Genomic DNA, 26046 nt, shown 5'->3' with positions numbered 1-26046 from the left:
AAATTGTTTTCCCCACCCAGTTCTTAACTTGGAAGAGAGGCATTCTATTGTCACTTGAGAGAACAAGCATAGACTCATAATCACAAGTATCTAACTGATTTGTAGTATTTAGTTCCAATCCTATACTACTTTTCTGGGAGAAGTCTCACTGAAATAAATGAGATTGCTTCTGAGTAGACAATTGTAGAATTATATTGTGACTTACTAGTTAATTCAGTGCGTATCAGCACAATCCTGAACAGCAGTGTGATATTTTGATGTTTACAAAGCAATACTGTAATTTATACTAGAAGTATTCACATTAACATTTTTAAGCTGCCAAGATATAAGACATTAGCTGTGTGTTCATACAAGAACCGAGTCAAAAATTAACTATATGTTGGCTGAGCCTGTTGTGTGAACCTAGCCCACATAGTTTGATTTGGAATGGAAACCCAGCAATTTGGTTGAATTAACCATGATTTAAGTATATTATATGAACATATCCTCAGATTTAGTTCACACATAACCTGTAAGCCAAAAGTACACAACCTAAGGCCTCAGAGCAACCTTTTAACATCTTATAAGTGTTCTCCTTCAAACATTTCTATTACATTGTAATTTTTAATCTGACAAGAGAAAATTACAAAAATGAAAGCAACCATGTTAACTGAATTTAAATGTGAATTAAAGCTTTTTTTTTTGCCCAGGCACTACTTATTTTGGGATGCAGCCCACATGCCCTTCAAAGGTCAGTTGCAGACATTGGCCCCCAAACAGCTGCATGTTCATGCGTTTAACTGAGCATGTAGTATGAACTATGGTTAGTCAACCACATTTCTGGCTTAGTTTGCTGCGTGAAGTTAGCCAGTTGTGAATGTCAGCAAGCGATTGCTTACTGTAATGCATAACCTCGGGCTAAGCTTGGCTTCGAACTACACACTAAGCCACTATTCGCTTTAGTGTATAAATCACGACAATGGCTTCACCCTCAGCCACAAAACATGACCAGCAACCCACAGCGGTTGGGGTCACACACCACAGTAAAGCCACAAAAACACCCAACCCAGCTGTTGCTTAATACGATGGATCAATCCAGGCTTCGGAAGAGTAGAGGCGAGTCATTCACTATTCAACCACTCAACCTGCACAGCCTTAACATCGAAAGCAGACCCAGCCAAGATCAACCAACGACTCGGGTTCACAAGCTGGGGGAGTCAAGCACCCCTTTCTGGTCCGACATATTTCCCTGACTATCGACGAGCAACGAGGCCGCTACGTAGGGGACCCGCCTTAATCACAGCAAGGAGAAACTAAGCACCGCGTCAGCAGCTAGGAAGGAAAATAAGAGCGCGAAGAAAACAAGCGCGACCCCAGCTTCCTCCTCCTCTGAGCAAACCCCAGCCGGGGGGAGGGGAAGAAGCAGCAAAGGATGGCGGTAACGCAAGCCCAGGAACGTGCGCGCGGGCGAAGAAAGAGGGCGGTGGGGTACTAAAAGCGCGCGCGCCGCAATCTCGCTGACAGTTACAGTCTGCGCGTTTTGAATTTTGCGTCCCGATCTCCGTAAAGAGCGAAGCTGGGCGCGCTTCGCCGTCCGATTGGTTAAGCTTCGGCCACGTGAGATGGGGAGCTGCGCGGAGAGGATGGGGGAATGGGGAGGGACGCGGGTCTGAAGCGTGTGGCGGCCATATTGGCTCTGCGTTAAGCCCGCCTGTTTTGTGTTTCGTTCTACCCGGGAGGAGCGGCCGGAGGCGGTGTACCACCTCGGTTGGGCAGCCAGGTTTGCTCTTTCCAACAGCGAACGCCAGCGGGAGCCTGCGCGGGTCTTCGAGGCATTTGCACTTTTCCTTTTGCCTCCTCCCTTTTAAAATTTCCTTCCCCGTATTCCCTCTCAGCACCTGCAGAAGCCTTATTTGTTTTCGCTCCTCCTCTTTCCTTTTCCTCCTTTTTCCCGCCTGGCCGCTTGCTCTCGGCTTCTCAGTTCATTCATTGAAACCTTGAGGTTGCTTTCCTTAGCTTTTGCCTTCACTTTTTTTCTCTTTTTCTACGACTGAAGCAAGGGTTTTAAAAAATTTTTGTTTCGGTTTGCCCTGTAAGTTTTCTTCCCGCTTTTCAACCCGATTTGCTCTGTTGAGGGTCGGGAGACGCTCGCGTCCTCCTACCCTCTTTTCCCGCAAACTTTAGGGCCTCGGCCCGAGCCAATCAATACCGCTGATTTCCCGCCTTGCCCGTTCTTTATCTTCCTCCCGTTTCCCCGCGCTTTGTTCGCGCCATGGCGGCTGCTGTGGCGGCTTCCACGCCGATAGGGCAACGCACCCGGAGCAGTGCGGCCAGCACGCCGCTTAGCCCGACCCGCATCACCCGCCTGCAGGAGAAGGAGGAACTGCGGGAACTCAATGACCGCTTGGCCGTTTACATAGACAAGGTGCGGAGCCTGGAGATCGAGAACAGCGCGCTCCACCTCCAGGTCACCGAGCGGGAAGAGGTGCGCGGCAGGGAGCTCACGGGCCTCAAGTCCCTCTATGAGACCGAGCTGGCTGATGCCCGGCGCACTTTGGACGACACCGCTCGGGAGAGAGCCAAGTTGCAGATCGAGCTGGGCAAGATCCGCGCTGAACACGACCAGCTCCTCGGCAAGTAAGTGGCCGCCTTTGGGCCTGTCTCCCCCAAAGCCATAGTGGCTCCCTTAACGGGAGAGCGGTTCGTTAATGGACGCAAGGCGACCGATCAGCCAAAGGCATGTGGTTACCTTTCGTCCCTTAGAGGCTCCCTTCTATTACGTTTCTCCATAATGGAACCATGTGACTGCTGATGAAGGTAATTGTCTCTGTGGGGGAAATGGGAGGGGGGGTTCCTATATTTTTTTATGTAACCGACCAGGCAATCCTCTGTTAGGTCACCCGAATAATTGTTTCCCATCCACCCCCGTTCTGCAAAATCGTCACATTTTTTTCCTTCTGTATGCATCCCTTGCCACCGACCATCGAGGCAAAAATGAATAAATACAGGCAAAGGACTGTAGCTTGGTGAAAGGGATCATCTTTATTTTATATCTGATTTTAAAGGATATGCAGAATGTTAGTGGGAGGCTATGTTGATTCCAACCTTCCTCTTTCTGTTTTTGCTTTTCTGTCATTTTGTGTTGTAAAGTCTTGTTTTGAAAGGTGATATAATTGGGAATTATGCCTCATTTGGAATTAGGATAAGATTCCAATCTCAATATTCGCTACATTCATAAATGAGAATCAGAAATGCTTTGAAAGCATGTTATTGTCTCCTCCCCTTTTTTCCCATTCATCTTTTTCTGGTAATGAGTATTAACACAGTTCTACCAGCTGCTGCCATGTGCTGTAGTTAGTGTATTGCTTGACTGAATAAAAATAAGTTTTCTGTTCTTCCCACCGCTACAACTGTTTATTTCCTGCATGATCAGTTTTCAGCTTTGGGGAAAAAAACTTGGAATATGGATATTTGACTTCCTATAAAAATGTGAACATTCAACATATTTTATTTACTTGGCATCTAAATATTATTGTCGTGTCTAATATTGGACTCTGGAGAAGTTACTTCATTGGCCATCTAGGAAAGTATTGTTGATGCTGATTGGGAGCTGAACTCCAGTGCTTCAGATGGGAAGTTTCTCCAACTCTACCTGGAGATACTCGTGATAGTATCTGGATCACTGTATTAAATATCAGGTGTTCCACTGTTATAACAAATAAGATATGAGAGACACTGTGGGGTTGATTTAGTTAGCTTCAGTTGGTTTTATTAAAAGGAGTTATGCTGTCAAAGTCTGTTTTTGGAAGTTATTTAAGAGTATCAGTCTTTCTATGAAAGAAGTTGGTGAAGTTGTACATAGGCATCAGATGTGTATTGAAATCATACACATTTACAATATTTATTATTTATATCTCATTTATATGGTTGCCCATCTCACAAAAAGTGAATGGGCAGCATAAAACAATTGATAGAACAATAAACATATAACAACAGTCATTATTAAAGAATTTTTTAAAAAAGCACAAGGCACAAAAGAGAATAGATGTTAACCATAGGAATGGAGCTACCTCAAGATCTCACTGGTCCCCTGGGACCCCCAGGCCTGATGACATAGCCAGGTCTTCAGGGATTTCCAGAACAATAAGGATTTATATTTCTGTTTTCAGTAGTTCAGGAATGCCTATCTGAAGATACTTGCATAGTTGCCAGTGGTATGTAACTTTGTTAAAAGAAAAAAAATAGCTGAGAAGTACAGGTAGTCCTTGCTTAACAACCATTCGTTTATTGACAGTTTAGACTTACGGTGCTGGAAAACCCAACTTGCGACCAGCCCTTGCACATTCCATTGCAGCGTTCACATGATCATGGTTCGGGCGCTTGGCAACTGCTTCACATATATGACTGTCGCAGCATCCCACAGTCACATGATTGCCATTTTCAACCTTCCCAGTCAGCTTCCAGCAAGCAAAATCAATGGAGAAATGCATGATTTGCTTTACGACTGTGGTGATCCGCTTAACGATCACTGCAGTAGTAATAAAATTGGGTCAGATTCGCTTAATGACTGCTTCGCTTAGCAACCAAAATTCCAGTCCCAATTGTCATTAAGTAAGAACTATCTGTATGCATATTTGCAAGCAAGAATCCTTGCACCATTGAAAATGGAAATAAAATTTTTATTTTAAGGAAAACGGTTACTTCTCTAAAGAATTAACTCCATACTACTCATACAGATAATTACATTCTTAAGTTTCAGGATATTTTTGTTCTTAGATATTAGCTATATTTCTTTTGTTAATTGTGCTACTCCATTGAAATCAGTAGAGTTTTTCACTTAGAGTTTTGACATGCTGTAGGGCAACTTCTCGAATATTGGTGCCTTCTATATCTGTTAATTTAAATATCCATAATTTCCCACCAACATATGCAAAAACTAGGGTTTATTGAAGTTTAAGTCCAAACTATATGTAGGCATCTGGTTAAAAACATTACTAAGAAGAGGGACAAATGATGCCTTTATGCATTCATTGCAAATATGATCCCTATGGCAGGTTACAGAAATATAAACAACAGCATAGAACATATATTTGAAAAGGCTTGGGGGTAAAAAGGTATGTTTTGAGCTCCATCCTAAACTGATGAGGTAGAAGCCTCTTCAACTCCAGCAGTGTAATTCATAATATAGGTCCTGCAGTACAGCTGATTTTAGGATTTGTTTATCTAATTTACAGTACAATGCCAATCTTTCATGCAGTTTGATACTTGTGAAACTACTCTTCTGAGTATATTTAATAGGTCTTGCAAAATGACTTTGCTTTGTGAAACTGTCCTGAGTTGGACAGACTCAACTTGAGACAGCAGCTTGATTCAAAAAAGTGAGGTGCCTCCAATTAAAGCATTGAGGAAAGCTGTTCCACTTCACCAGAGGCATAGGTGGAAGCATCTTCTGTATGTACACATCAAAGCAGCTGCTTCAAGGGCCTTGGTGAGATTTTGTTTAGTAATGGATGCTTTCACATTTTCAAAGCAGCCCAACCTCAAAAGAAGTGTTTCAGTTGGGGCTTTGATTGAAGGAAACCAAAATTTTGCACAGCCCTGGTGTTAGTGGGTTCTTTATTATTTGTACACGTTTTTTTCAGGTTGTCCACTTTCTGCTTATTTCTGTTAAGAAGCTTATTTGTCCATAATAAAATTTTTGCACCATGGAAATTAGAAAAGGGAGCAGTTAGAAATTAGTCTTGTGTCTTTCATAATGTAAACCATACAAAATTAACACTCTCTTCTTTTGTAGTTTCATTCTTTTAAATACAGTACTGATGATTGCAAATTTATCATTTATGTTTGGGTAGATAAACTTCTGTGTTCTCAGGAAACCATTGTGCTCTTCAGGCAGTAGTCTGGGGAAATAGATGTTCTTTTTCATGTGGTTAGGTAGGGCCTTTAATTTTAATCTTTCACATTAATTAACATTAACCTTTAATCTTAATATTCAGAAGTAGCTATGTATCAGAAATGAAGCTACTTGGAACAGTCCAGATTAAAAGTATAGCTAGATAATCTAACTGAATATAACACTGGGCTACAGTCACAGAAGACTGGATTTTTTTCTTCTATCTTTGTAAGTCAAATTGTGGGTACATTTAACATCCCAATAATAAAACATGATAGGCCCACCAAATGGGCAGATAAAATGATTTTTGTGGTTGGAACTGGCACGCATCTTAGATCTTTATAGCTATATTAATAAGAAAATGTGGTGTAAATGCATATTTTCTTGATTCACTTCACAATCACTGTCTTTAATATGCTATAAATTAAAGAGTTCAAAGCTTTGCTGTCATTATACTCAAACATCTGTTTTATTACTTTTACTTGTTCAGCAGCTTTGATTTTGGTATGATTACTGGTGGATTGGTGCTCAGCCTTGGGAAAATTTCTGTCAAGCACTAATAATAACTTCAAATAATGTACTTTGTAAGGTGAGGTGTGTTCAGATATAAAAATCTGTGTTTAGGAAGAAAAGTAACAAATCTGCCTGATGCAGCTCAGGTGGTTCTGCAGAGAAGAAAGGCAGGTGGTATAGCAAATGTTATAGAGCTGGGTATGTAATTTTGTGATTTGATGGATGTGAAATATTGACATCTTAAATCCCCTGTATTTTGAATGGTAATAAGTAAAATGATGTAATGAAGGCTGGATAAATAAGTAATATAATGTGTATATACTTGAATTAGAGTAAATTCTACATCTAGCTATCTAGTTGTAAAACATACATTATATTATTTCAATACAGTGGTATTTGTACGGTATTGACTAAAGGTTATTAGCACACTAATATTTAGATAATTTAGACCACTGAAGATAAAGAGAAAGGTATTGTATCAGTATTAATTATTATTTAAAATGTCTGTTAATGAGCATAAGATTATTTAGCTTAACTAGATAGAGTATGGTAAATGTTTATACTTTCATAGGTTTGTATAGTATTTTAGAGAAACTTCCTCATACTGGTTCCCATTATCATCATCATAATAGAATTTGGTAGCTGTAGGGAAAATACACTTTTCTTACCAGAGGTACATAATAGTGTGAGGGACCATATGGGTTAAAATATGATTGCTGAAAAATAAATTGATTCAGGAATAAAATAATTTTACAGCTCTGTTAAATGCATAGTAGAATAATAAGAGATGTTATCATCAGTCTTTTTCTTCCCTCTTTATTATCTTAATACTGACCTCTCCTTAACTTGCTTTACTTAAAATGAGAGGGAGCAAGAGAGATGGAGGTGGGAACATTTCACTGATATTCACGAATGTGTATTTTTTATATATACAATAGCTTCTAAAGCATAAATTGGAGCAGACCATTTAGGTCATCCTCTGTCCAATCTCTGTTCAGCACAGGAATCCAAAATAAAATATCCCAGGCAAGTGGCTGACTAACTTCCCCTTAAACATCCTAGTTAAGGAGAGCCCCTTTCTAATATTTCCTAGCAATGCAATAGCCTACTTAAAGCTAGTTCAGCATTCTGTGAAAGGCCATGATGTTGCTTTATCAGGTTTGCCACTTCAGAATGTATGCTTGCATATATTTTTTGTGCATGTGAGAAATAGGATTCTCAGATCTTTTTCTCTTTAGTCCTATGTGGCAGAAGTTTTCAAAGAGCATTTTTCAAACACAATCACAGAACTGTAATCTTTAATGTTCAATCTCTGAAGTTCAAGAAGGCTACTGTTTCAATACAATAGACCAAGAAAGTCTAAAGAGAGAGTAGATGAGAATATTAGCATTGTGGGCAATACTGCATAGTGTGTGTGTGTGTACATATACATACATACGTACATACTTACTTACTAATGTTGACTTCTCTTACAGGAACATCAGAAGATAATCATATTTGGGAACATCTAAAAATAAAATACTGCATTATTTTCTTACAGACTCAGAACATAGAGCTGGGATACAGGGATAAGGAATATTTTTTAAAAAATTCTCACATCCCACCTAAAAGACAATGGAGCTTATATACGCTTGTGAATAATAATAGGAAATTGAGTTATTTTGTTGGGCATGGGGACAGTTAAGCATTGACTCAGTTGCAACTCCTGGAAGTTGGGCTTGATAATAAGTCTTGGGTTATAGCACTTGTGAGTTTAGATATCTTGATTTCTGTGAGGATGGTAAAATATATTTGTTCCCACTAGTGATAAATAGAAAATTTAATGAGTTGATTTCACTATTACATTGTGAAGAATGGCCAGATAACGTGCACAAATCTATGGTTTTTCATGTTGAATAATATATTACAACACAATTCTTGAAGAATTCAGTAAATAAGTAAAGTTGCTGTTTTGAAGCCAAAGGAGGAAAGATCAATAAAGGCAAATTGCTACTTAATTAAATACTTTAATTTTTCTATTAATGCTGGAGAAGCCTTATAGAAAAGCACAGTTCTTGGTGTCATTGTTTTGGTTCCCTAATAGAAACATGACATATTTGTAACAGTAGTTGGATTTGTTATTTGTTAATGTTATATCCTTTGCATAGCCACCAATGTAATCCATTTAAACTACAATAGGAAAATCATACTTGGTTGCTTGCTTCATTCCATGATTGTGACTAAAATCATCATCAGAGTTTTGGAAAAATAGCAAGGAGAAATTCTGTAGTATAATTCAAGTAGTATCAAATCCAAATTGTTTGCAAAACCACTGAGGATTTTCCAAGATCATATAGGAAATGGTAAGAATAGTAGTTTTGCATTATAGTGGGAAACTAAGTTGCAGCTCAATAAATTGAGGCATCTTTAATACTTTGTTTCTTTTTTAGTTGTTCACATATACTTTCAGTACTCATTCTCACACATACAAGTTTCACATAAAACAATAAATATGATTCTGCACAAGTATTTATGCAGTATGCATGAAGTATGCATGAAAATGCTGCTATGTAGAAAATAGGTGGCCAGCCTGTCTCTTAGATTTTTCATACATGACCAGTGTAGTAGGAAAAAAATACCCAAAACAATACTTTAGCCCCAAATGCACAAGTGCAAATATAAATATTGAATTCGTCAGGTTTTAACTTTTGTAATAAGATTGCCAGCTTTTTATTTTTCCCCTCTTAGAATAGATTGTTCCATTTTTTAAAAAATATATTTGCGAAATAATATTAAAATACGTGTTTATCATGAGCTGTCCTTAGACAATGACTTGATTGATTCAACAAGTAAAAACTGTGTTTCATCTGGTGCATAGGGCAACTGTTCCAAACAAGCGAAATTGAAACAGATGTCCCAAGTCCCACAGAGTAGAAGATCTCATTAGGAGAAGTAGGCTTAATAAGATGTTTCTTCAGTTGTTGGCTGATAGCCAGTTCATATGTATGTGGAACCATTTAGTTTGCTATAATTTAACTCTTATTTCATGGATTATGTTCTATAAATACATGACCTGTAGTTATAGCAATAAACTTACACAATACATTTCATACATTGTTATCATGGCTGCTACACATTTAGTAGGATGCTTGCTTTTACTCTGTGCAGTTACATTTTGAACTTTTGAATTGTACTCTTAATTGAATTATATCTAGATGCAGGGCTTCTCTCATTTGTCATGCATCCTGTGTTGATTCATGATACAGTTGCTTAATCTACAGTACTTAACAGGATTTTAGAGTGCTAAAATGGCATGTTAATGATAAACTGTTAGTCATCTGTATCACCAAGATTTGGTTGAAAATAATCTACTGTATATACTTGTGAATAAGCCAAGAAATTTAGGTGCCAAAATACAACTCCCCCCCCCCCAAAAAAAATTGGGTTCGACTTATCCAAGGATGGGCTTATATATACAGTAATACTTTTAAAAAGTACCCATGTATCCCATATATATTCATGAATAAGCCCATCCAGGAATAAGATGCATCTCAAATTTTTAACCAAAATACTATGAAAAATGCACCACCAATTGTGAAAATTTTGAGGGTCAGCTTATCTGTAGGTAATGCATTTTACATGGTGTTTTGGTTAAAAAATTGAAGGGCAGCTTATCCACGGATGGGTTTACACACAAGTGTATACAGTAATTTTCAGATTATTTTACGTAGTGAATGGGGATAAAATAATCCCAGAAGTTCAGAAATGAAAAAGTTAATGAGTCAGTTAATCTAAATAGTGAACAGCAAAGTCCAGCAAAGCTGGGGAAATTCAAGTTCTAAACAGGTGAACTTAAATTCACTTCTACTTTACCTTTGATAACAGAAGATGGCCTCTCTCCCCAGTCTGGCTCCCACCAGATAATGAACATACCCCAACCTGGAAGAGATTGGAGAATGAGAAGGAAATAGCCATTTAGGAAAATTTGGATCTAGATGCAAATTAGGAAATATCTGCCTGTCTATGGGCTTTCTGAACTGTTTATTTCCTTATATCCTTTATCTGTTTTTTCCCACCTTTATGGGGGGGAGTTTTTGTACCCGAAACATTAGTTGTGAGTAAAAATGTTGGCAGATTGATTATAGTCTCATTTTTCCTTTCTTCGATTGTCTTCAGTTTGCTCCTTAACTTTAATCTGCATATTAAAATACCTTAGAATTTCTTCTGAATCATAGTTTTATTCTGACAACAAATCTACCCTACTATGCATCCTGGCTAATCTGTTAGTAAGAAAAGAGAGGAGACTCCACTCTTCCCTGACAGAAAGGTGCACAGAGGAAATTTCTCCATAATGAGTGGTGGTGGTGCACGTGTGCCCACATACACATACCACTGCATGGGAGGTCGCAACACACAAGAACTGCGGGAGAAGTGATTGAGGGAGCTAGAAGTGCAAACACATTACATCCCTGTGCATGCTCTATCACAATTACTTGCTAATAAGACTATGTAAATAGATTTTGGGATATCAGTCCCTATATGTGTAGAAACTAGAAGAATGGGGTATAAATCTTTTAGATGAATGAATAACACTTGAGGTTGTTTACATTTAGATGGCTCAAAATTGAATTAGTGATAGTTCATTAATGGCATACAAAGAAGGGGAGAAATGAGTTCAGTGGTTGATAACATTAAGTCTCTAATGCTAGACAAAATTTATAAAAATCAGATACTATGCAAAAAAACACATTGTTAAGTCTGCCTAATAGTTTACAATCTTTATACATATATATGTACATTATGTATGCATATGATGTATATACATATTCTTCTATTTTTATATTTGTGTCTGTAAAACTATGGACCCAAAGGAGAAAGAAGCAAAATAGCAAAAGGAGGTAATTTTTAATTTTTTTAAATTGCATTAAGTCTTGAGTGCGCTGTTTATTAGCATTCTTCCTTCTCCCATTCTCAGAATAATAGAGTTAGTTTAATTCTGAAAGGCCATGCTTGTGTTAGAAACTTGGCTTGCCATTTTGTTCAAATACTGTGCTGTGGACTTGACAAGCCACAGAAAGAAACCACAGGTTTTAAGTTTGTAGTTTCTTTTTCTGGTCATTTATTGTGTACATCAAAGTAAATAAAATCTGAAAGAAGTTGTAAGATACAAAAGGAGAAAGGAAAAGAGATGAACAATTATTTCTGAAGAGATTGATATTAGCTAGCTGTTCCCTTAGCCCAGGATCTTCCACTGCATACACCTACAAAACAAAGATGAACTCACAGTTATTTAAAAAAGTACTTCATCCACTGGTCTCTAGCTTGCTGTATATTGCTCTGATAACCAACCCAGATTTCTGTGGGTTGGGGCTTGTTGTACCTGGTTTTTCAGCCAGCCCCAGGAAAAGTTCTGAGAGGAATATAGGGGAAAAACAAAATGGAAGCCACCATCCTTCTTTTCAAAAAAATTAACCTGAGAGGGGGAAATGCTTCTGGTTGGTTCTTCAGAGTTTGAGGTCTCCATCTGTATCCCTGGATTGACAAGGTTTTTCTTTAGCCATTTCAGGGTCTAAACCCTTGGAATATCTCCTCATTCACTGTGCTTTTTACAGTAAGTAAATACTAGAAAAAGTAGATACAAAAATTATTCAATGACCAAGATGGAGTTTTCATAAGTCAGTTTCCCCTAGTACTTCTGAAAGTTGATTTTAGTGTTATGAATAGTTGCCATTTTTTTTAGTAGCTGTAAAGCCAGTAGCTTCTATTCTGAGCTGCCTCATTGGATAATTTTTTGTTATAATACTTTATGAAGATTTTATATGTTTTTCCCAATGTTCCCAAATATCCAACTGTGCCTTCCTTTCATCCTATCAGGAGTAGGATGAAATAAAACTGGAGTTTTTACCTGATTCTCTTCATCTCCCCCACCTTTTCCCCAGTTCTCCAAATCTCTCTATCCCAGCTCTAGATTGGTATATAGATGAAATGCTTTGCATGCAGAGTTTTATATTTGTCCAAGATTTTAGTTCTTTAGGGTTTTTCCCCCTAAAATGAAGGTTATACTTAAGTGTAACATCTCTGTGAACTTAATTATAAGCATTTGAACCAAAAGTGCTTGCATTGCATAAGAAGTTAAGAGACTGTTGCTAATAGGTTTGTAGGCTGATAATACTAGGCAGCAGATCTTAATCACTATAACCTAATATAAATTTGGGGCATTTAATGCTTTGACATAATTGTACTTAAACATGCTATGACAGAAAGAAAACTTCTCCCGTTCTTTCCTTGCTAAAATCCTAAAGGGGTAAACGTGCAATAAATATCTTCAGAACACAGTTTTGATAAATTATTGTTTGCTGCATTGATAACATCTGTGTATATGCCGATAGATTTATTGCTGTCACTAAATTTTATCTGATTTCCACTGTAATTGAAGTGCTTTATTTATTGAAATAGCAAATATATTTTGTGTCAGGCTTAGAACAAACCAACCCCGATCAAAACATTCTGCACCTGAAAACACAATTCCAACAGCACCCAAGAGCAAACCCAGATTGGATATGCCTATGGATGCTTAAAACAACCAGACCAAAATTGTTCCAGTAGTCTTTAGATTTATACGACCTCAGCAGCATTAATACACAACTGCCTACCAAACAAAGTGCAACATATATGCAAACCACCCATATGAATTAGACTTTTCCCATCATAAAGTTTTAAAACAAGAACAGCAACTTACCCAGCATGCACCTGTGTCTTTCATTTGGCCTTATAGTTCCTGCTGTTTTACCCTCATTACTAAACTTGTACACCACCCAATTTATCTGCATCAACAGCAGCAGGGACATTACTGGGTTATGGTGCTGTCCTCGAAGCAGTTGTGAAAAAAAGCAACTGGATCACAGTTCTTGGAACAGCTGAACCCTTAAGATGTTTCTTGAAGAAGCCAAATATATGTCATTAGAACATGCCTGTGTATCATTCCAAACTTTGATACAGACACTTTGGGTTGAAACGTTTTCCACATCTTTGATCTCTGAACTGAACTGAACTTCTGATTTGTTTTAGCTATGCAAAAAAAGAATCTGATCTGAATTGTGCCCTGGCAAAGCTTCGGGAATTTGAAGCTTCTCTAAATGCAAAAGAAGCGTCACTTGCTACAGCACTTGGTGATAAAAAAAGTCTGGAGGGGGAGCTTGAGGACTTAAAAGATCAGATTACTCAGGTAAGTCATAAGCAGTTACCTTTTCAAACAGTTTTTTTTTTAAATTGTAGTGGATTGGATGATAATTGGTGAAATGTACTACTTGGCGATGGATGGATGGATGAATATGGAAAAATCTGCCATTGCTACTAAACTATTCTACTAAACTAGTAGCAGCAACTATATACTGTACAGTACACTCTTGATTTTTCTTTATATTTTCAGTGATTGTATATTATTTGTGTCGACTTGTGCTGGCTACCTGAGAATCCAGCTTCCGCTGGGATCGAACTCGGGTCATGGGGAGAGTTTCTGTGTTGGTAAAACGAGTGCCCAGCTTGCTGGGGAAGGTGACGACCAGGGAAGGCAATGGCAAACCACCTGCTATAGTCTGCCAAGAAAATGCCGCAAAAGTGGTGTCCCCCCAAAGGGTCAGACATGACTCGGTGCTTGCACAGGGGACCGTTTGGGCCTGTGTGTTACCTTTTCCTTAGAATTATATCAAGAAGGTTTGATGGTTTTACCATAAATAAAGTGTTGCATCTCAACCTTAATAAAGCAGGGTTCTTTCAATTAACTGTAGTTAAAACTAGAATAGCCATAGTTTTCTGGGTTTAATTTAAAATGGTAGTCTCCAAAGACATCCTCCCTATTCATACCAGAGGAGAGAAGTCCTTGCCAAATATTAGCTGTGACTTATTCACAGAATTGCCCTCTCTGAAGGGGTCACCTGTCATTGCAGCAGCTGCCAGAAGGAACAGTTCTTCCATTATGCTTAGGTCCAGTTTTACGATTACCTGAATTACCATTCATCATATAGAAGGAATAATTTTGAACTGATAGCCAAGGTGAACTAAACTTTGGCTACAAGTAAGTGATATTAAAATTCCTAAATAGAATATATTTAAATGAAGTATGTTTATGTTAATAAATAAATTATTCTGTCCACAGGAGTTCAGCATATGTAATAGATATACTTAAAATTAATAAATCTGAAATTAAGGAAATTTCACATATCATCAAGCAGGTTTTAAATATCGTAATTCGTCAGTTATATGAACACTGAGTCAGATGATACTTTACTTTTTCTTGTAGTGGTATTTTGTTGCTGAGTTTATACAATAATTTTACATTGACATTCCTTTCAAGCTTGAAGCTGCTTTAGCGGCTGCCAAGAAACAATTGGTGGATGAAACATTATTGAAAGTGGACTTTGAAAATCGGTGCCAAAGTTTGATTGAAGACCTGGAATTTCGAAAAAATATGTATGAAGAGGTAATAAGTTGAGATTCTAAAACTGAAACATTTTTTAAGCTGGGATGGGTAAACTATTATCTCATCTATAACTTTTGTGGCCCACTCTTTGAGCACATCTTTGTCATTAAGAAGACAAAGCACATATGCTAGCCCTTGCTTACCAGTAGAAGTAGAAAGCCAGTAATTTTGAAAAGGATTGCTAGCATGGAGAAGGTTAAAGATCCTATTCTAAGTAACCCTGTAAATACAGCCCTAATTAAGTATGGCAGCCTGATAAGGTCCTTACTTTTAAAAAAAAGTGAATGCTTTTAAAGCAAAATATAACTTTATTTGTTTATTCTTAGGAAATAAATGAAACAAGAAGAAAACATGAGACTCGCCTTGTTGAGGTGGACTCTGGGCGTCAGATAGAGTATGAATACAAACTGGCTCAAGCACTGAAAGATATGAGAGAGCAACATGATGCACAAGTGAAACTATACAAAGAGGAGCTTGAAGAAACATACCATGCCAAAGTACCCACACTTGAATATTTTCAGATCCTTAGACTTACTGAAAACTTCAATTCAGATAAGATACATTGACTGTAGAAGTGATAACTTAGATTTCTGACTTGTTAAAAATGAACAGACTTGTTTTGTGTGCTCTTAGCTCCTGCTGCAGTGCTAAATAATATATTTATTATGTCGAACCTTGGCTCTATAAGGTTAGGTAAGGAAGAAGCCATGGAACTTCATTTGCATGGAATGCTGAATTGTGAATAGAACTCGCCTTTTTGTTTAGCTTTTATTACTATTCTTATATTATTAATTTATTATTATATAATAACTTACTATTGCTGAATCCATTTATTCCTGATAAGCAATATTTCTTTTTTTAAAAAAGGTTCTAACTGCTTGCAAATTTAGTAATTAAATATGAATATGAACTTTAATTTTGGTTTTTGGCTACTTAAAAACTGGTTATGTGCTTAAAAACCAATTTTAAAGTATGACCACTTTAATGAACTGTTTTGACCTTTTTTTTTTGAGTTAAAAGTATTTTACGTTTCAGGAACCTTTAATAATGATAACATTTAAGTTTGTTAGGTGGGGGAGGGAAAGATTTATTATTATTATTATTCCACCTTTTTATATATAACTCAAGGCAGCAAACATACCTAATACTCCTGCCTCCTGTTTTCCCCACAACAACAACCCTGTGAGGTTGGTTGGGCTGAGATAGTGAGTGGCCCAGTCACCCAGCTGGCTTTCATGCCTAAGAGAGGCCTACAAATCTCAGTTTCCTGGTTTCTAGGCCACTACCTTAACCACTACACCAAGTACTGTCTAATTAAAGCAGTTGAAGCTGTAACTTAATTTCTGGGTGACTACTGAAAGTCATCCCATTTTTTGTTTCCCAAATTCTGTGTGAGAATCTAAAAGGGCTCTTCACATGATAATATATTTCACTCTATTGCTCTTGTTGAAACACTGAAAGTTCTAACATGGCTAACATTTCCCTTCCCCAGACTAAATCATTTGCAGGTAAAGGAATTACATGTTTACTACATTTTGTTGCCTGTACATTTAGCCCTAAAGTGTAGCACTGCAGTGTACTCTTAAAGTAATCGATGCTTATTCCATCTGATTGCACTAGATTTTTTACACAAACTAGCTGAAATTGTTGAATAGCTGAAATTTCACTGAACTGGAATTTTTTTCTAAACTATTAAGTACCAGTTTGGACACATTTCCAGTGAACTGTTAACACCCTATTTCAAATATTTTAGACCCTATTACATCTACTTATTAAATATTGAGAATAGTGAAAATGTTGCTGTTTGGAAAAAAAATAGTGATCTGAATACTTTTGATGGTTGGAAGATTGTTCACCAGCAAAATATTACGTAAATTCTTAGCTGTTACTTTGTCAGCATGAGAGGTTTCCTGTATTACGCAAATTTACGTAACTTAATTCTGTTACAGATTTTTTTAAGTGTAAGTGCTTGTTATGTTTGCTGGCAGAGCAAGTGTGGAATGCGTTCTCTTTGCTTTTCTGTAGCTTGAAAACGCACGACTCTCCTCTGAAATGTGTAGCTCAGCAGCTAACACTGTGAGAGAAGAACTTACAGAAAGTCGCATGCGCATTGACAGCCTCTCTTCCCAACTGGCTGCTTTGCAGAAAGAGGTAAGGAATTTTAAGATTCTGATAATGGTGGGTGAGTGACTGAATACAAGCAAGTCCAACTATGTTGGATGTGTTTCTCTCTGGCTGTTAAAGGTGTCAGACTATGTATCCCAGCTTTTACTACTATTCAGGGCAAGGGATTAATTTGCCTTTATTGCAAGCACTGATGAGGGGATTTTCTCTGTGTTCCTTCTGCTTTTAAGAGAGGAAAGAGAGGGTGACAGAAAGAAGTGGCTTGTCAGCAGGCAATCCCAATTAAACATTTTGGGATGAACGTTGGATGCATCTGAAATTGGGGTGTTTTCCAGCGAACAAATTGAGCTGATTCCTTTGTACTTTTCTAATAACTTACATTATTTTTAATTATTTGTGCTTTAATGCACTTTTCTGATTAATTTTACTTCTACAGTTTTAGTTCCTATGTCTAGCATAGAAGATACCCTTTTTAAAATGATTATTTTGGCTTCCAAGGACTAGTGGTTGTGTGGAAGTAGTATCATCAGAGGAGAGTGAGCAGTGTTTTTAGCATAAACTATTGCTGTTCAACAATATTTATCTTATTTTGGTTTGGCAAAATAACATCCAATTATGCAAGTGAAAAAGTTGAATAACTCTAAACTATGTCATTTGGTATAAGTCTCCTTGGTAAAGTTATTTTGAAAGACACACGCATTTGTAAATGTAAGGGAACATGTGATGTATTAGATGGCTTTTATCAAAACATACTCAATGTGCTTTATAGCAAAGAGCATTTAATCCTTATATTGCACTGTCTGTTACATTTAGCATTTACTCAAGATACTAATGCATAAGAAAATAGTTGAATTCTGGATATTAAGAATAATTGTTCTGGGAATGAGGTAGTTTTGTAATTATTCAAAGATATACATGACTTACTCTTGCCCAGAACAGGAAACATTTGTGTTTATTTCCTTTTGTGTTAAACTGCTTAATAATCAGAGGCAATAGCTTTTAAATATGTGGGGATAAATACCCAAATTAACTTCTTCATGATAAGTACTTTATATTCAGAACAGGAGTAAAATGGATTTCTTGCTTGTCTGTTTTGATTTTTTAATACTATCTTTACATATGTATATATTCTCAGAAGTTAAGATTGCTGAGGTTTTTGTTTTGTTTATAATTTTTAGTCTAGAGGATGGCTAGAGAGGATGCAAGAACTGGAGGACATCTTGGCTAAAGAAAGGGATACCTTCCGTAGGACACTCTCTGACAAAGAGAGAGAAATGGCGGAGATACGAGATCAGATGCAGCAGCAGTTGAATGATTATGAACAACTACTAGATGTAAAATTGGCTCTGGATATGGAAATTAATGCCTATAGGAAGCTATTGGAGGGTGAAGAAGAAAGGTAATGTAAATATCATTTAATCTTTCTAGTTCACTAAACACTATCCACATCCATGTGAAGGTTGGGAGGGACCTTGGCTGCATGGGAAGTGCCTAGTGTTTTAACAAATGGAGGTCGAAGTGGAAAGATCCTCATTGCCAAATTTTCTCCTAGGATTTCTGTGTGATCACTCTTAGATTTGTTGGCTTAGCATTGTATGACATGCAAAACAGCTAAAATCCAGCTAAACTCTTTTACAAAACTTTTTATTGTAAACCTCCCAGAGTCACTTGGTGCGAGATGGGCAGTTGCAAAATTTGAAATATAAATATAAATAAAACTCTCTTGCTGTAAGGAAGTATGTAGTATAAAGAACAATACTGAGATATTGATTGATCTGGGTATTTATAAGTATTCTAACCACTGGGGAAAATTGCCTTTTCTTGGTAGGGAATAGCTTTGCTAATGGAAAAGGATTTGTTGCCACCACTTATTTAAAAATGCTAATGCTAACTGCTATAAGATCCCAAAATAAAACATTCATAAAACATGTGAGGACAAATTAGCTTGGATTTGCTGGATTTCAAGTCCCTTCTACATGCATGTACATGTGTCACTGTTGTCAGTTCAGAGGGGATTAAAATACAATTGGGGGTGTGCACAAAATGGAAAGTGAGTTTTGGAAGTTCTCCAGAACCACTGTGGTTTGGAAGAACCAAAACCTGAAACATCTTGGGTATTCTGGGTTTCCATCAACTGAACTCCAAAGGATACTAATGGGGCAAATTGAACAAGGGTGGTGCACTTCAGCACTCTACCCTCCTCCTCTAAATGTCCTGTGTGTCAGCAGTCTTCCAATCTTACCTATGTCCTCTTAGCCACCACTGCTGTCAATATTCTTCGATTTTTTCCCATACAACTCCCAAACCATTTCTGCTTGTGATGCTTGTGTTTCAGTCCAAATGTACTATAGTACGCATTTGGGCATGGAAGAGTTTGACACATTTGGGCATGGAAGAGTTTGCTCAGCTGTAAATATATCCACGCAGTCCAGCCTACTTGTTATGAGCTAGCAATCTTGAGATTTGGAAGAATATTCATTACTCTCTTTTCTTTCCCAGCTCAGTTTAGGATTGTTTTGGCAATGCTTTGCATCTCCAACAGGAAATCCATGCATGGCCTTTTCTCCTTTCTCCCATCTAAAATAGCATGCTGCCGAATAAAAGGACAATTTAATACATTATTCTCTGGCTAGCCCTTGTGTTGAAACCTCTTATACCTAGCCTTAGTTCATTATCTTGGTTAGGGTGGGGGGAAGAACAATAAGTAAAGTGTATGTATTTGAAAATTCAAGTTTGCATGCTAATTTACATACAGAGTAAATGGCTTACTATATTATCAATGAAGCTGGGTCCACAAACCTTACACTGAATGTTTACCAGTTCATAACACTAGACAGATGAAAACATGGTTAAAAACTAGTGTTCATGAATTTCTCCACTTGTTCAGGTTGAAACTTACTCCAAGCCCAGCTTCTCGTGTAACTGTCTCTCGGGCATCATCAAGCCGCAGTGTTCGTACAACCAGGGGAAAGAGGAAGAGGGTTGATGTGGAAGAATCAGAGGCCAGTAGTAGTGTTAGTATCTCTCATTCAGCTTCTGCTACTGGAAATATCTGTATTGAGGAGATAGATGTAGATGGAAAATTTATCCGCTTGAAGAACACTTCTGATCAGGTATGTCAATTATATGCTAAGCCATAATATAATCCATTTGCTTTTGTTTATGTAGGATGTGTGAACTCAGCCAGTGAAAGGTTGTTTTAAATCTGTTTAATGAAAAGTTTTAGTTCTATAATCCTAGTGGTGACACATTTTATTATGAAAATCATTCTTCTACAAGCTGTGTGCCAAATCCCATAATTCTCAGCAATTGCCATGATAGCCGGGGACTATTGGGAGTTGAAGTTTATATATCTAAAGGATGGACAAGGTTGACATAAGGTAGAGTTGGGAATTTGAAGCCTTCCAGATACAGGTAAACTTCAAATACTAACATTGTTTCATTGCCCATGCTGGATGGAGCCTTCGGAAGTTGTAGTTAAGTGGTGTCTGGAAGGCCAAAGGTTTGAAGGATTCTCTTACAGTTTAGCTATGGCACATTATATTACAAGTTAAACTTCCCATGAATAAACTGCCAGCACCAGAAAAACTTTATTGCATTTTATTCTATGTTGATTGATAGAAGTGATGGAGTATATGTAAAATATATTGTATATAATTCTTCTAGTCTGCATGGCTTAATGGGTAGAAATACATACCGTATATACTGTGGATAAACCAAGAATTTTAGGTTCCAAAATACACCCCGAAATTGGTTTCAGATTATCTGTGGACCAGAGCTCAGATTTTTTAAAGCCTGTCACAGCCTTAAAATTGTGCAGTTTTATAAATTATGATGTAACAGTTTGCAATTTCTCACCTGTCACTACAATTAAAAATTCGAAGGTAGGCCTATCTGCGGGTGACACGTTTTTCGTGGTATTTTGGTTGAAATTTTGAGGGTTGGCTTACCTGTGATCATATACAGTAATTGCCTAATACAGATCTTTTTTCTCTGTTTTAATTTAGGATCAACCAATGGGAGGCTGGGAGATGATCAGAAAAATAGGAGATGTTTCTGTCACTTATAAGTATACCTCAAGATATGTGCTGAAGGCAGGCCAGACTGTTACAGTAAGTGAAATCAGCTTTTTGGAACATAGTGTGCTAATTAAATATAAATCTGTGCAACAACCAGAGGGTCCAAGTGGAGTGGAATAACTCTAACTGAAATATCTGTAAATTAATCCTAAAAAATATTCTGAGTGTCATTTGGATCCCTTTCCCTAAGAAAATGAAGCCTATTATTGATTACAGGTCAGTGTCTTTAAGCAGTTATTCTGTTAGATTCTTGGCAATCTCTATCCAAAAACAGTTGCAGAATCAGTGTATTTTGTCTTTAACCTTATATGTAAATAGAGATGCAGAGTTCCTTCATGAGAGATGTATATTAATCTTGTATGATCTATCTTATTTTTCTCAGATATGGGCTGCTAATGCTGGAGTAACAGCCAGTCCTCCGTCTGACCTCATCTGGAAGAACCAGAACTCCTGGGGCACTGGCAAAGATGTAAAAGTTGTTCTGAAAAACTCTCAGGGAGAGGTAATGTAGAAAAAATACGACTCAGTTACCTTGATACAGTTTATCTGGATTATATAGTACACTTCTCCAAGTGAGATTATACATTCACCGCAGTAGTACACGCTTAAAACACATAACAAAAAGGCCTAAACATGATAACCGTTTAAAATTGGTTGAGTGTTTGATAATAAACCAGCCGTGTCTGTTATAGGAAGTTGCTCAGAGAAGCACTGTCTTCAAAACAACTTTACTTGAAGCTGAAGAGGGGGAAGAAGTAGAAGAACCAGTTGAAGCTGTAGAAGAGGAGGATCTATTTCACCAGCAGGTATCCTATAATTTAAAATATCTAAATATATATCTTCTGAACAATAGCAGGGATTTTGCAGAAAACAATGGTAGGAATACATTTAATTGTTTAATAAACTGACATAAAGATCTCACAAATGAAATAAAACTCAAAGGGTCTGCAGTTGCTAGTAATAAATGTCAAGGAGCACAACGAAAAACTGGGATTAAAATTAAATATAAACAACAAGTTCAACAATCAGCCTTAAAATTGGCAATAAAGATATCAAAGTGGTGGACAGCTTCTGCCTTTTAGGATCATTGATCAACAGTAAAGGAATAAGCAGTCAAGAAATACCACAGAGTAGCACATGGTAGAGCAACCTTGAAGGTCTTGGAAAAGGTATTCAGGTGCTGTGATGTGTCTATACTGTACCTACAAAGATCAGAATAGTGCAAGCAGTGGTATTTTCTGTGACACTCTGGAAGCAAAACTTGGACTTTGAGGAAGCAGGATAGAAAGAGCATTGATACTTTTGAACTTTGGCGTTGGAGAAGATTCCTGAGAATGTTGTGGGCAGAAGACAAACGCGTATCATTGAACAAATCAACCCAGATTTTCACTCGAGGCACAAATGACTGGGTTTAACTTATTCTACTTAGGGTACATTATGCAAAGACATAGCTCTCTGGAGAAGGCTCTAATGCTGGGAAAGGTGGAAGGAAAGAGAAGAAGAGGATGACCAGCAGCAAGGTGGTTGGACTCAATTACAGTGGTGATTAGTGCACCATTGGAAGATCTGAAACACCAGGCTAGGGACAGATCATCATGGAGAAAATTTACATGGTCATTAAGGATCAACACCGACTTGATAGTACATAAACAAATCAATCAATCTTTAATATAGCTTTCTCCAAACAACTACCTGATGGCTCTGAAGTTCACACAAATTAGGGATTTGTTTTGATTATGGCTTGCCAGGCGCTCAGTGTCTAATGCTAAAGTCGGTCAAGCTTGAAGCTTGGAAAAGGAGCAGTGTGTCTCCTTTACAGAACATGAGGTCATGCATAGAACTTGTATTTTGCAAGTAATGTATAGTTTTGCAACCAAAATGTGTGGATTTCTTTAAGTGCTTATTTTGTTGTAAGAAAAATAACAAAATTCTTGAGAAGAATTCTGATACTCAAAACAGGGTTGTTCCAAGTATGGATCATTTTCAGAATGGTCAAAATAGCATTGGAATACTTCTGTAAAGGTCAAAAAAGTCATTTAAAAATGAAACCACTCTTTTGAATTCAAAATGTCTTGTATGCCTCTGTAGGTTGATACTTAAAACTTCAGTTCTATTACAGACAGATTTTTGTCTCAATCTGCAGAGAGGTGCAGAAGTTGTTCATTAGCAAAAGTCAGTATGGGCGAGACAGGAAAAGTCTCTTCCATCTTAATCACTGAGACTTGTCTGATTCTGTTTGCAAGAATCAGAGAAGTAAATAACAGAACTTTATTAGTTGTGCAGCTTCATTTGGAAGTGCTGTACATGTCTGGGCAAGGTCTTCATAGGCAAATGTGAGTATATGTGAGTAGCGTGTGCTGATATGCACATCCCTAGACATGAGCAGTTAGCTGTCGGGATTTTTATATGGAGGAGCAGTCTTGCTGCTTACGAAAAAAGGGTTTGAAACAGATCTTTGTGAAATGGAATTACAGTGATATGTTTCAAAATGGAATTTGTCTCTCTGACAAAAGTTTAGCCGGCAATTCATTATTTATTCCATTGTCAATCTTATACACATACTTATAAATAAGAAATGATGCTGTATCTCTTAAGATGTTTAAAATTTCATTTCAATTAGGATGTTTTCATATAATGTAAATAAAGTATAAATTCAGTTGTATTGATTTGGGTAGTTAATAGGGCTGTGCATAAAATAAAAGCTTCGTTCTAAACTAAAAACAAAATTGCCCAGCACTGAAAACCCTGTTAGACAAACTTGAAATATTTCAAGTGTTCCATTAAAAGTTAACAGTGAGAATTTGAAAAAGTCCTGTTTCTTCCCCAGGACTACAAAAGTAGACAAAGTGGTGGGCCACACCAAGTTTTACTTACCCCCAATCTACAGTAAAAATGGCCAAGACAATGGACAGTAGACAGTGAAACCAACAGTTAAACCAACAGTTTTTTCAGTCTGTCAAGAAACAATAGCACAGCTCATAATCCTTGTGAACAGTAGTGAATCTGAGCTGTTTTGAGATGCATCTTAGCACAGCACATGCATACATGTAGTCCTCACTTAACAATAGTAATTGGGCCTGGAATTTCTGTCACTAAGCAATGCAGTTGTAAAGCGAGATACCATGTGACTGCATAGCTTAGCAACGGCAATCCTGGCAATTCCCCTTGCCATCGTCGAGTGAATATTACCAGTTGTTAGCCCAGCACCCACCCCAATCCCAGCCATTCTGGGCTAGGTCCCTCCCAGCCTGGAACCTCAGTTAGGTAAACAACTGCCTTCAACTCCCCCCACCCCCCAATCTCTGCCCTTTTGGCTGCCTGGCACACTTCCTTGCAGGGTGGCAAGCAGACCCAGAACCTCATGGCTTTGGAGCTGCAAGAAACCCCTGAGCCACAGCACAAAACTGCAACCGCCTCAGCTGAGCCACACAAAGCCACCCCAGCAAGCTCCTGGGGAATTCTGCCTGGGGAATTCTGGGAGTTGAAGTCCATATATCTTAAAAGTTGCTGAGGTTGGGAAACACTGGTCTAAATCATAGCCTGCTCCAAGATTTGAGTATTTAAAACACTTTGCACAGCCCTGGTATTAAAGGTCTTTAATTGTAGCTATTAAAACATTTTGAGAGCCATGAGCAAATTCAGAACTTGAACTTCCTTAGGTCAAAACCATTGTAAACAGCTGTGGCACTCTGTGTAATATTTGTCTTGTGACCATCCTGTATTTTTTTAGGGGTGCCTGGACAAAATGTGTGCTTTATTCTGGACATGGCAACTCAAAACTCTGTTCCATGCCTGGTACAGTCCCCACATTAAATGTCCTACACATCTCTAATTCTTATACTATATATTACATTGGAATGTTTAGAAAGTAGTGATTTCTAGCAACAGTGTAGAATTTAGCTGTAGTTCAGCTTTTGCATATGAAGACTTGCCCATCATTTCAAGGAAGGAAATAGCTGTCCAAATGTTTCTGATGCTGTATATACAGCAATATTGTTTAGATAATGGGATGAGAGATGCTCATTACATAATACAGCTATTGAACACAATAGCTAAGAGTGCTTCATGCAAGTAATCTTAATACTCTTGAATTGCTTCGTATTTTGCTCCTAACACAGAAGATAAAATGCATTGTTAATAACATTCAAATATACTTATTATTTATATTATTATAACTTGGAAAAGTAGGCAGATTATTCATTATACTGAATGTATACCAAACTTTACAGTTTTATTTGTTTTATTTATTATTCAAATTTAATTACCATTTTATACATCATTACAGTTTTATATATCCGTTACAGCCTTTAATAACACCTTTTTTATTTTCAAAACAGGGAGACCCACGAGGAGCCAACAGAAACTGTGCAATTATGTAAATGCCAATCATCTAATCCTCAGTTATGTTTATCCCTTCCTGCAGAGGAGAACCTTCTTGGAAGCACAACATATTTTTGTATTTCCTTTTGTGAATTTTAAAGCTGTGTCTGGCCTTAATTTCCTTTGTCACAGAGATGGAGGTTTTTGTATGTCAAATCATATATATAGCTTTTGGAAATGTGAAATATTGACACCGAATAATGTACTGTTTTTTCAAAAAACAACCCTCATTTTTATGCTGGTCCTTTTTTAATATCCTTGTTAAAAAATACTTGTGTGGGGTTTGGTTGTTAGTCTAGCCATCTACTCTTTATCTTGTTACATTCTTACGTGCTTTTTGGAAGGGGAAGGAAAGTGCTTTCAACAAATTTTTTGTATGGGAAATTTTTTGTATTTTAGCAATCAAGCTACACAAATTTTACTCAAAATATTTGTAAAGAATATTGTCTCTTACATCATAAATAGAAGGATGAAGAATTATACAAAATTATTTGACTAGTTTTACTTAGAAACCTAATCAGGAAACAGGCTTATGTTAATGTCTGATGTGTGTTTTTAAATTCTAGTGTAACTTGCATAATTTTTCATGTCAAATTAACAAATAAAAGCTATCTTAAGAA

At 37.3% G+C, this 26046-nt stretch overlaps 1 protein-coding gene across 1 annotated transcript; it reads left to right on the top strand.

Moving 5' to 3' along the window:
* The first annotated feature begins 2040 nt into the window (after window positions 1-2040).
* Window positions 2041-26046, top strand: LMNB1 (lamin B1). Its single transcript, XM_063295273.1, has 11 exons — window positions 2041-2616; window positions 13433-13589; window positions 14718-14843; window positions 15170-15340; window positions 16869-16994; window positions 18146-18366; window positions 19855-20080; window positions 20975-21079; window positions 21429-21548; window positions 21739-21852; window positions 25384-26046. The coding sequence occupies exons 1-11, from the start codon at window positions 2252-2254 to the stop codon at window positions 25423-25425; spliced, it is 1773 nt and encodes a 590-aa protein (XP_063151343.1). The 5' UTR covers window positions 2041-2251; the 3' UTR covers window positions 25426-26046.

The sequence above is a fragment of the Candoia aspera genome, chromosome 2 (assembly GCF_035149785.1).
Source record: "Candoia aspera isolate rCanAsp1 chromosome 2, rCanAsp1.hap2, whole genome shotgun sequence".
Lineage (NCBI taxonomy): Eukaryota > Metazoa > Chordata > Lepidosauria > Squamata > Boidae > Candoia > Candoia aspera.
This window is presented reverse-complemented; position numbering and strand designations above follow the sequence as displayed.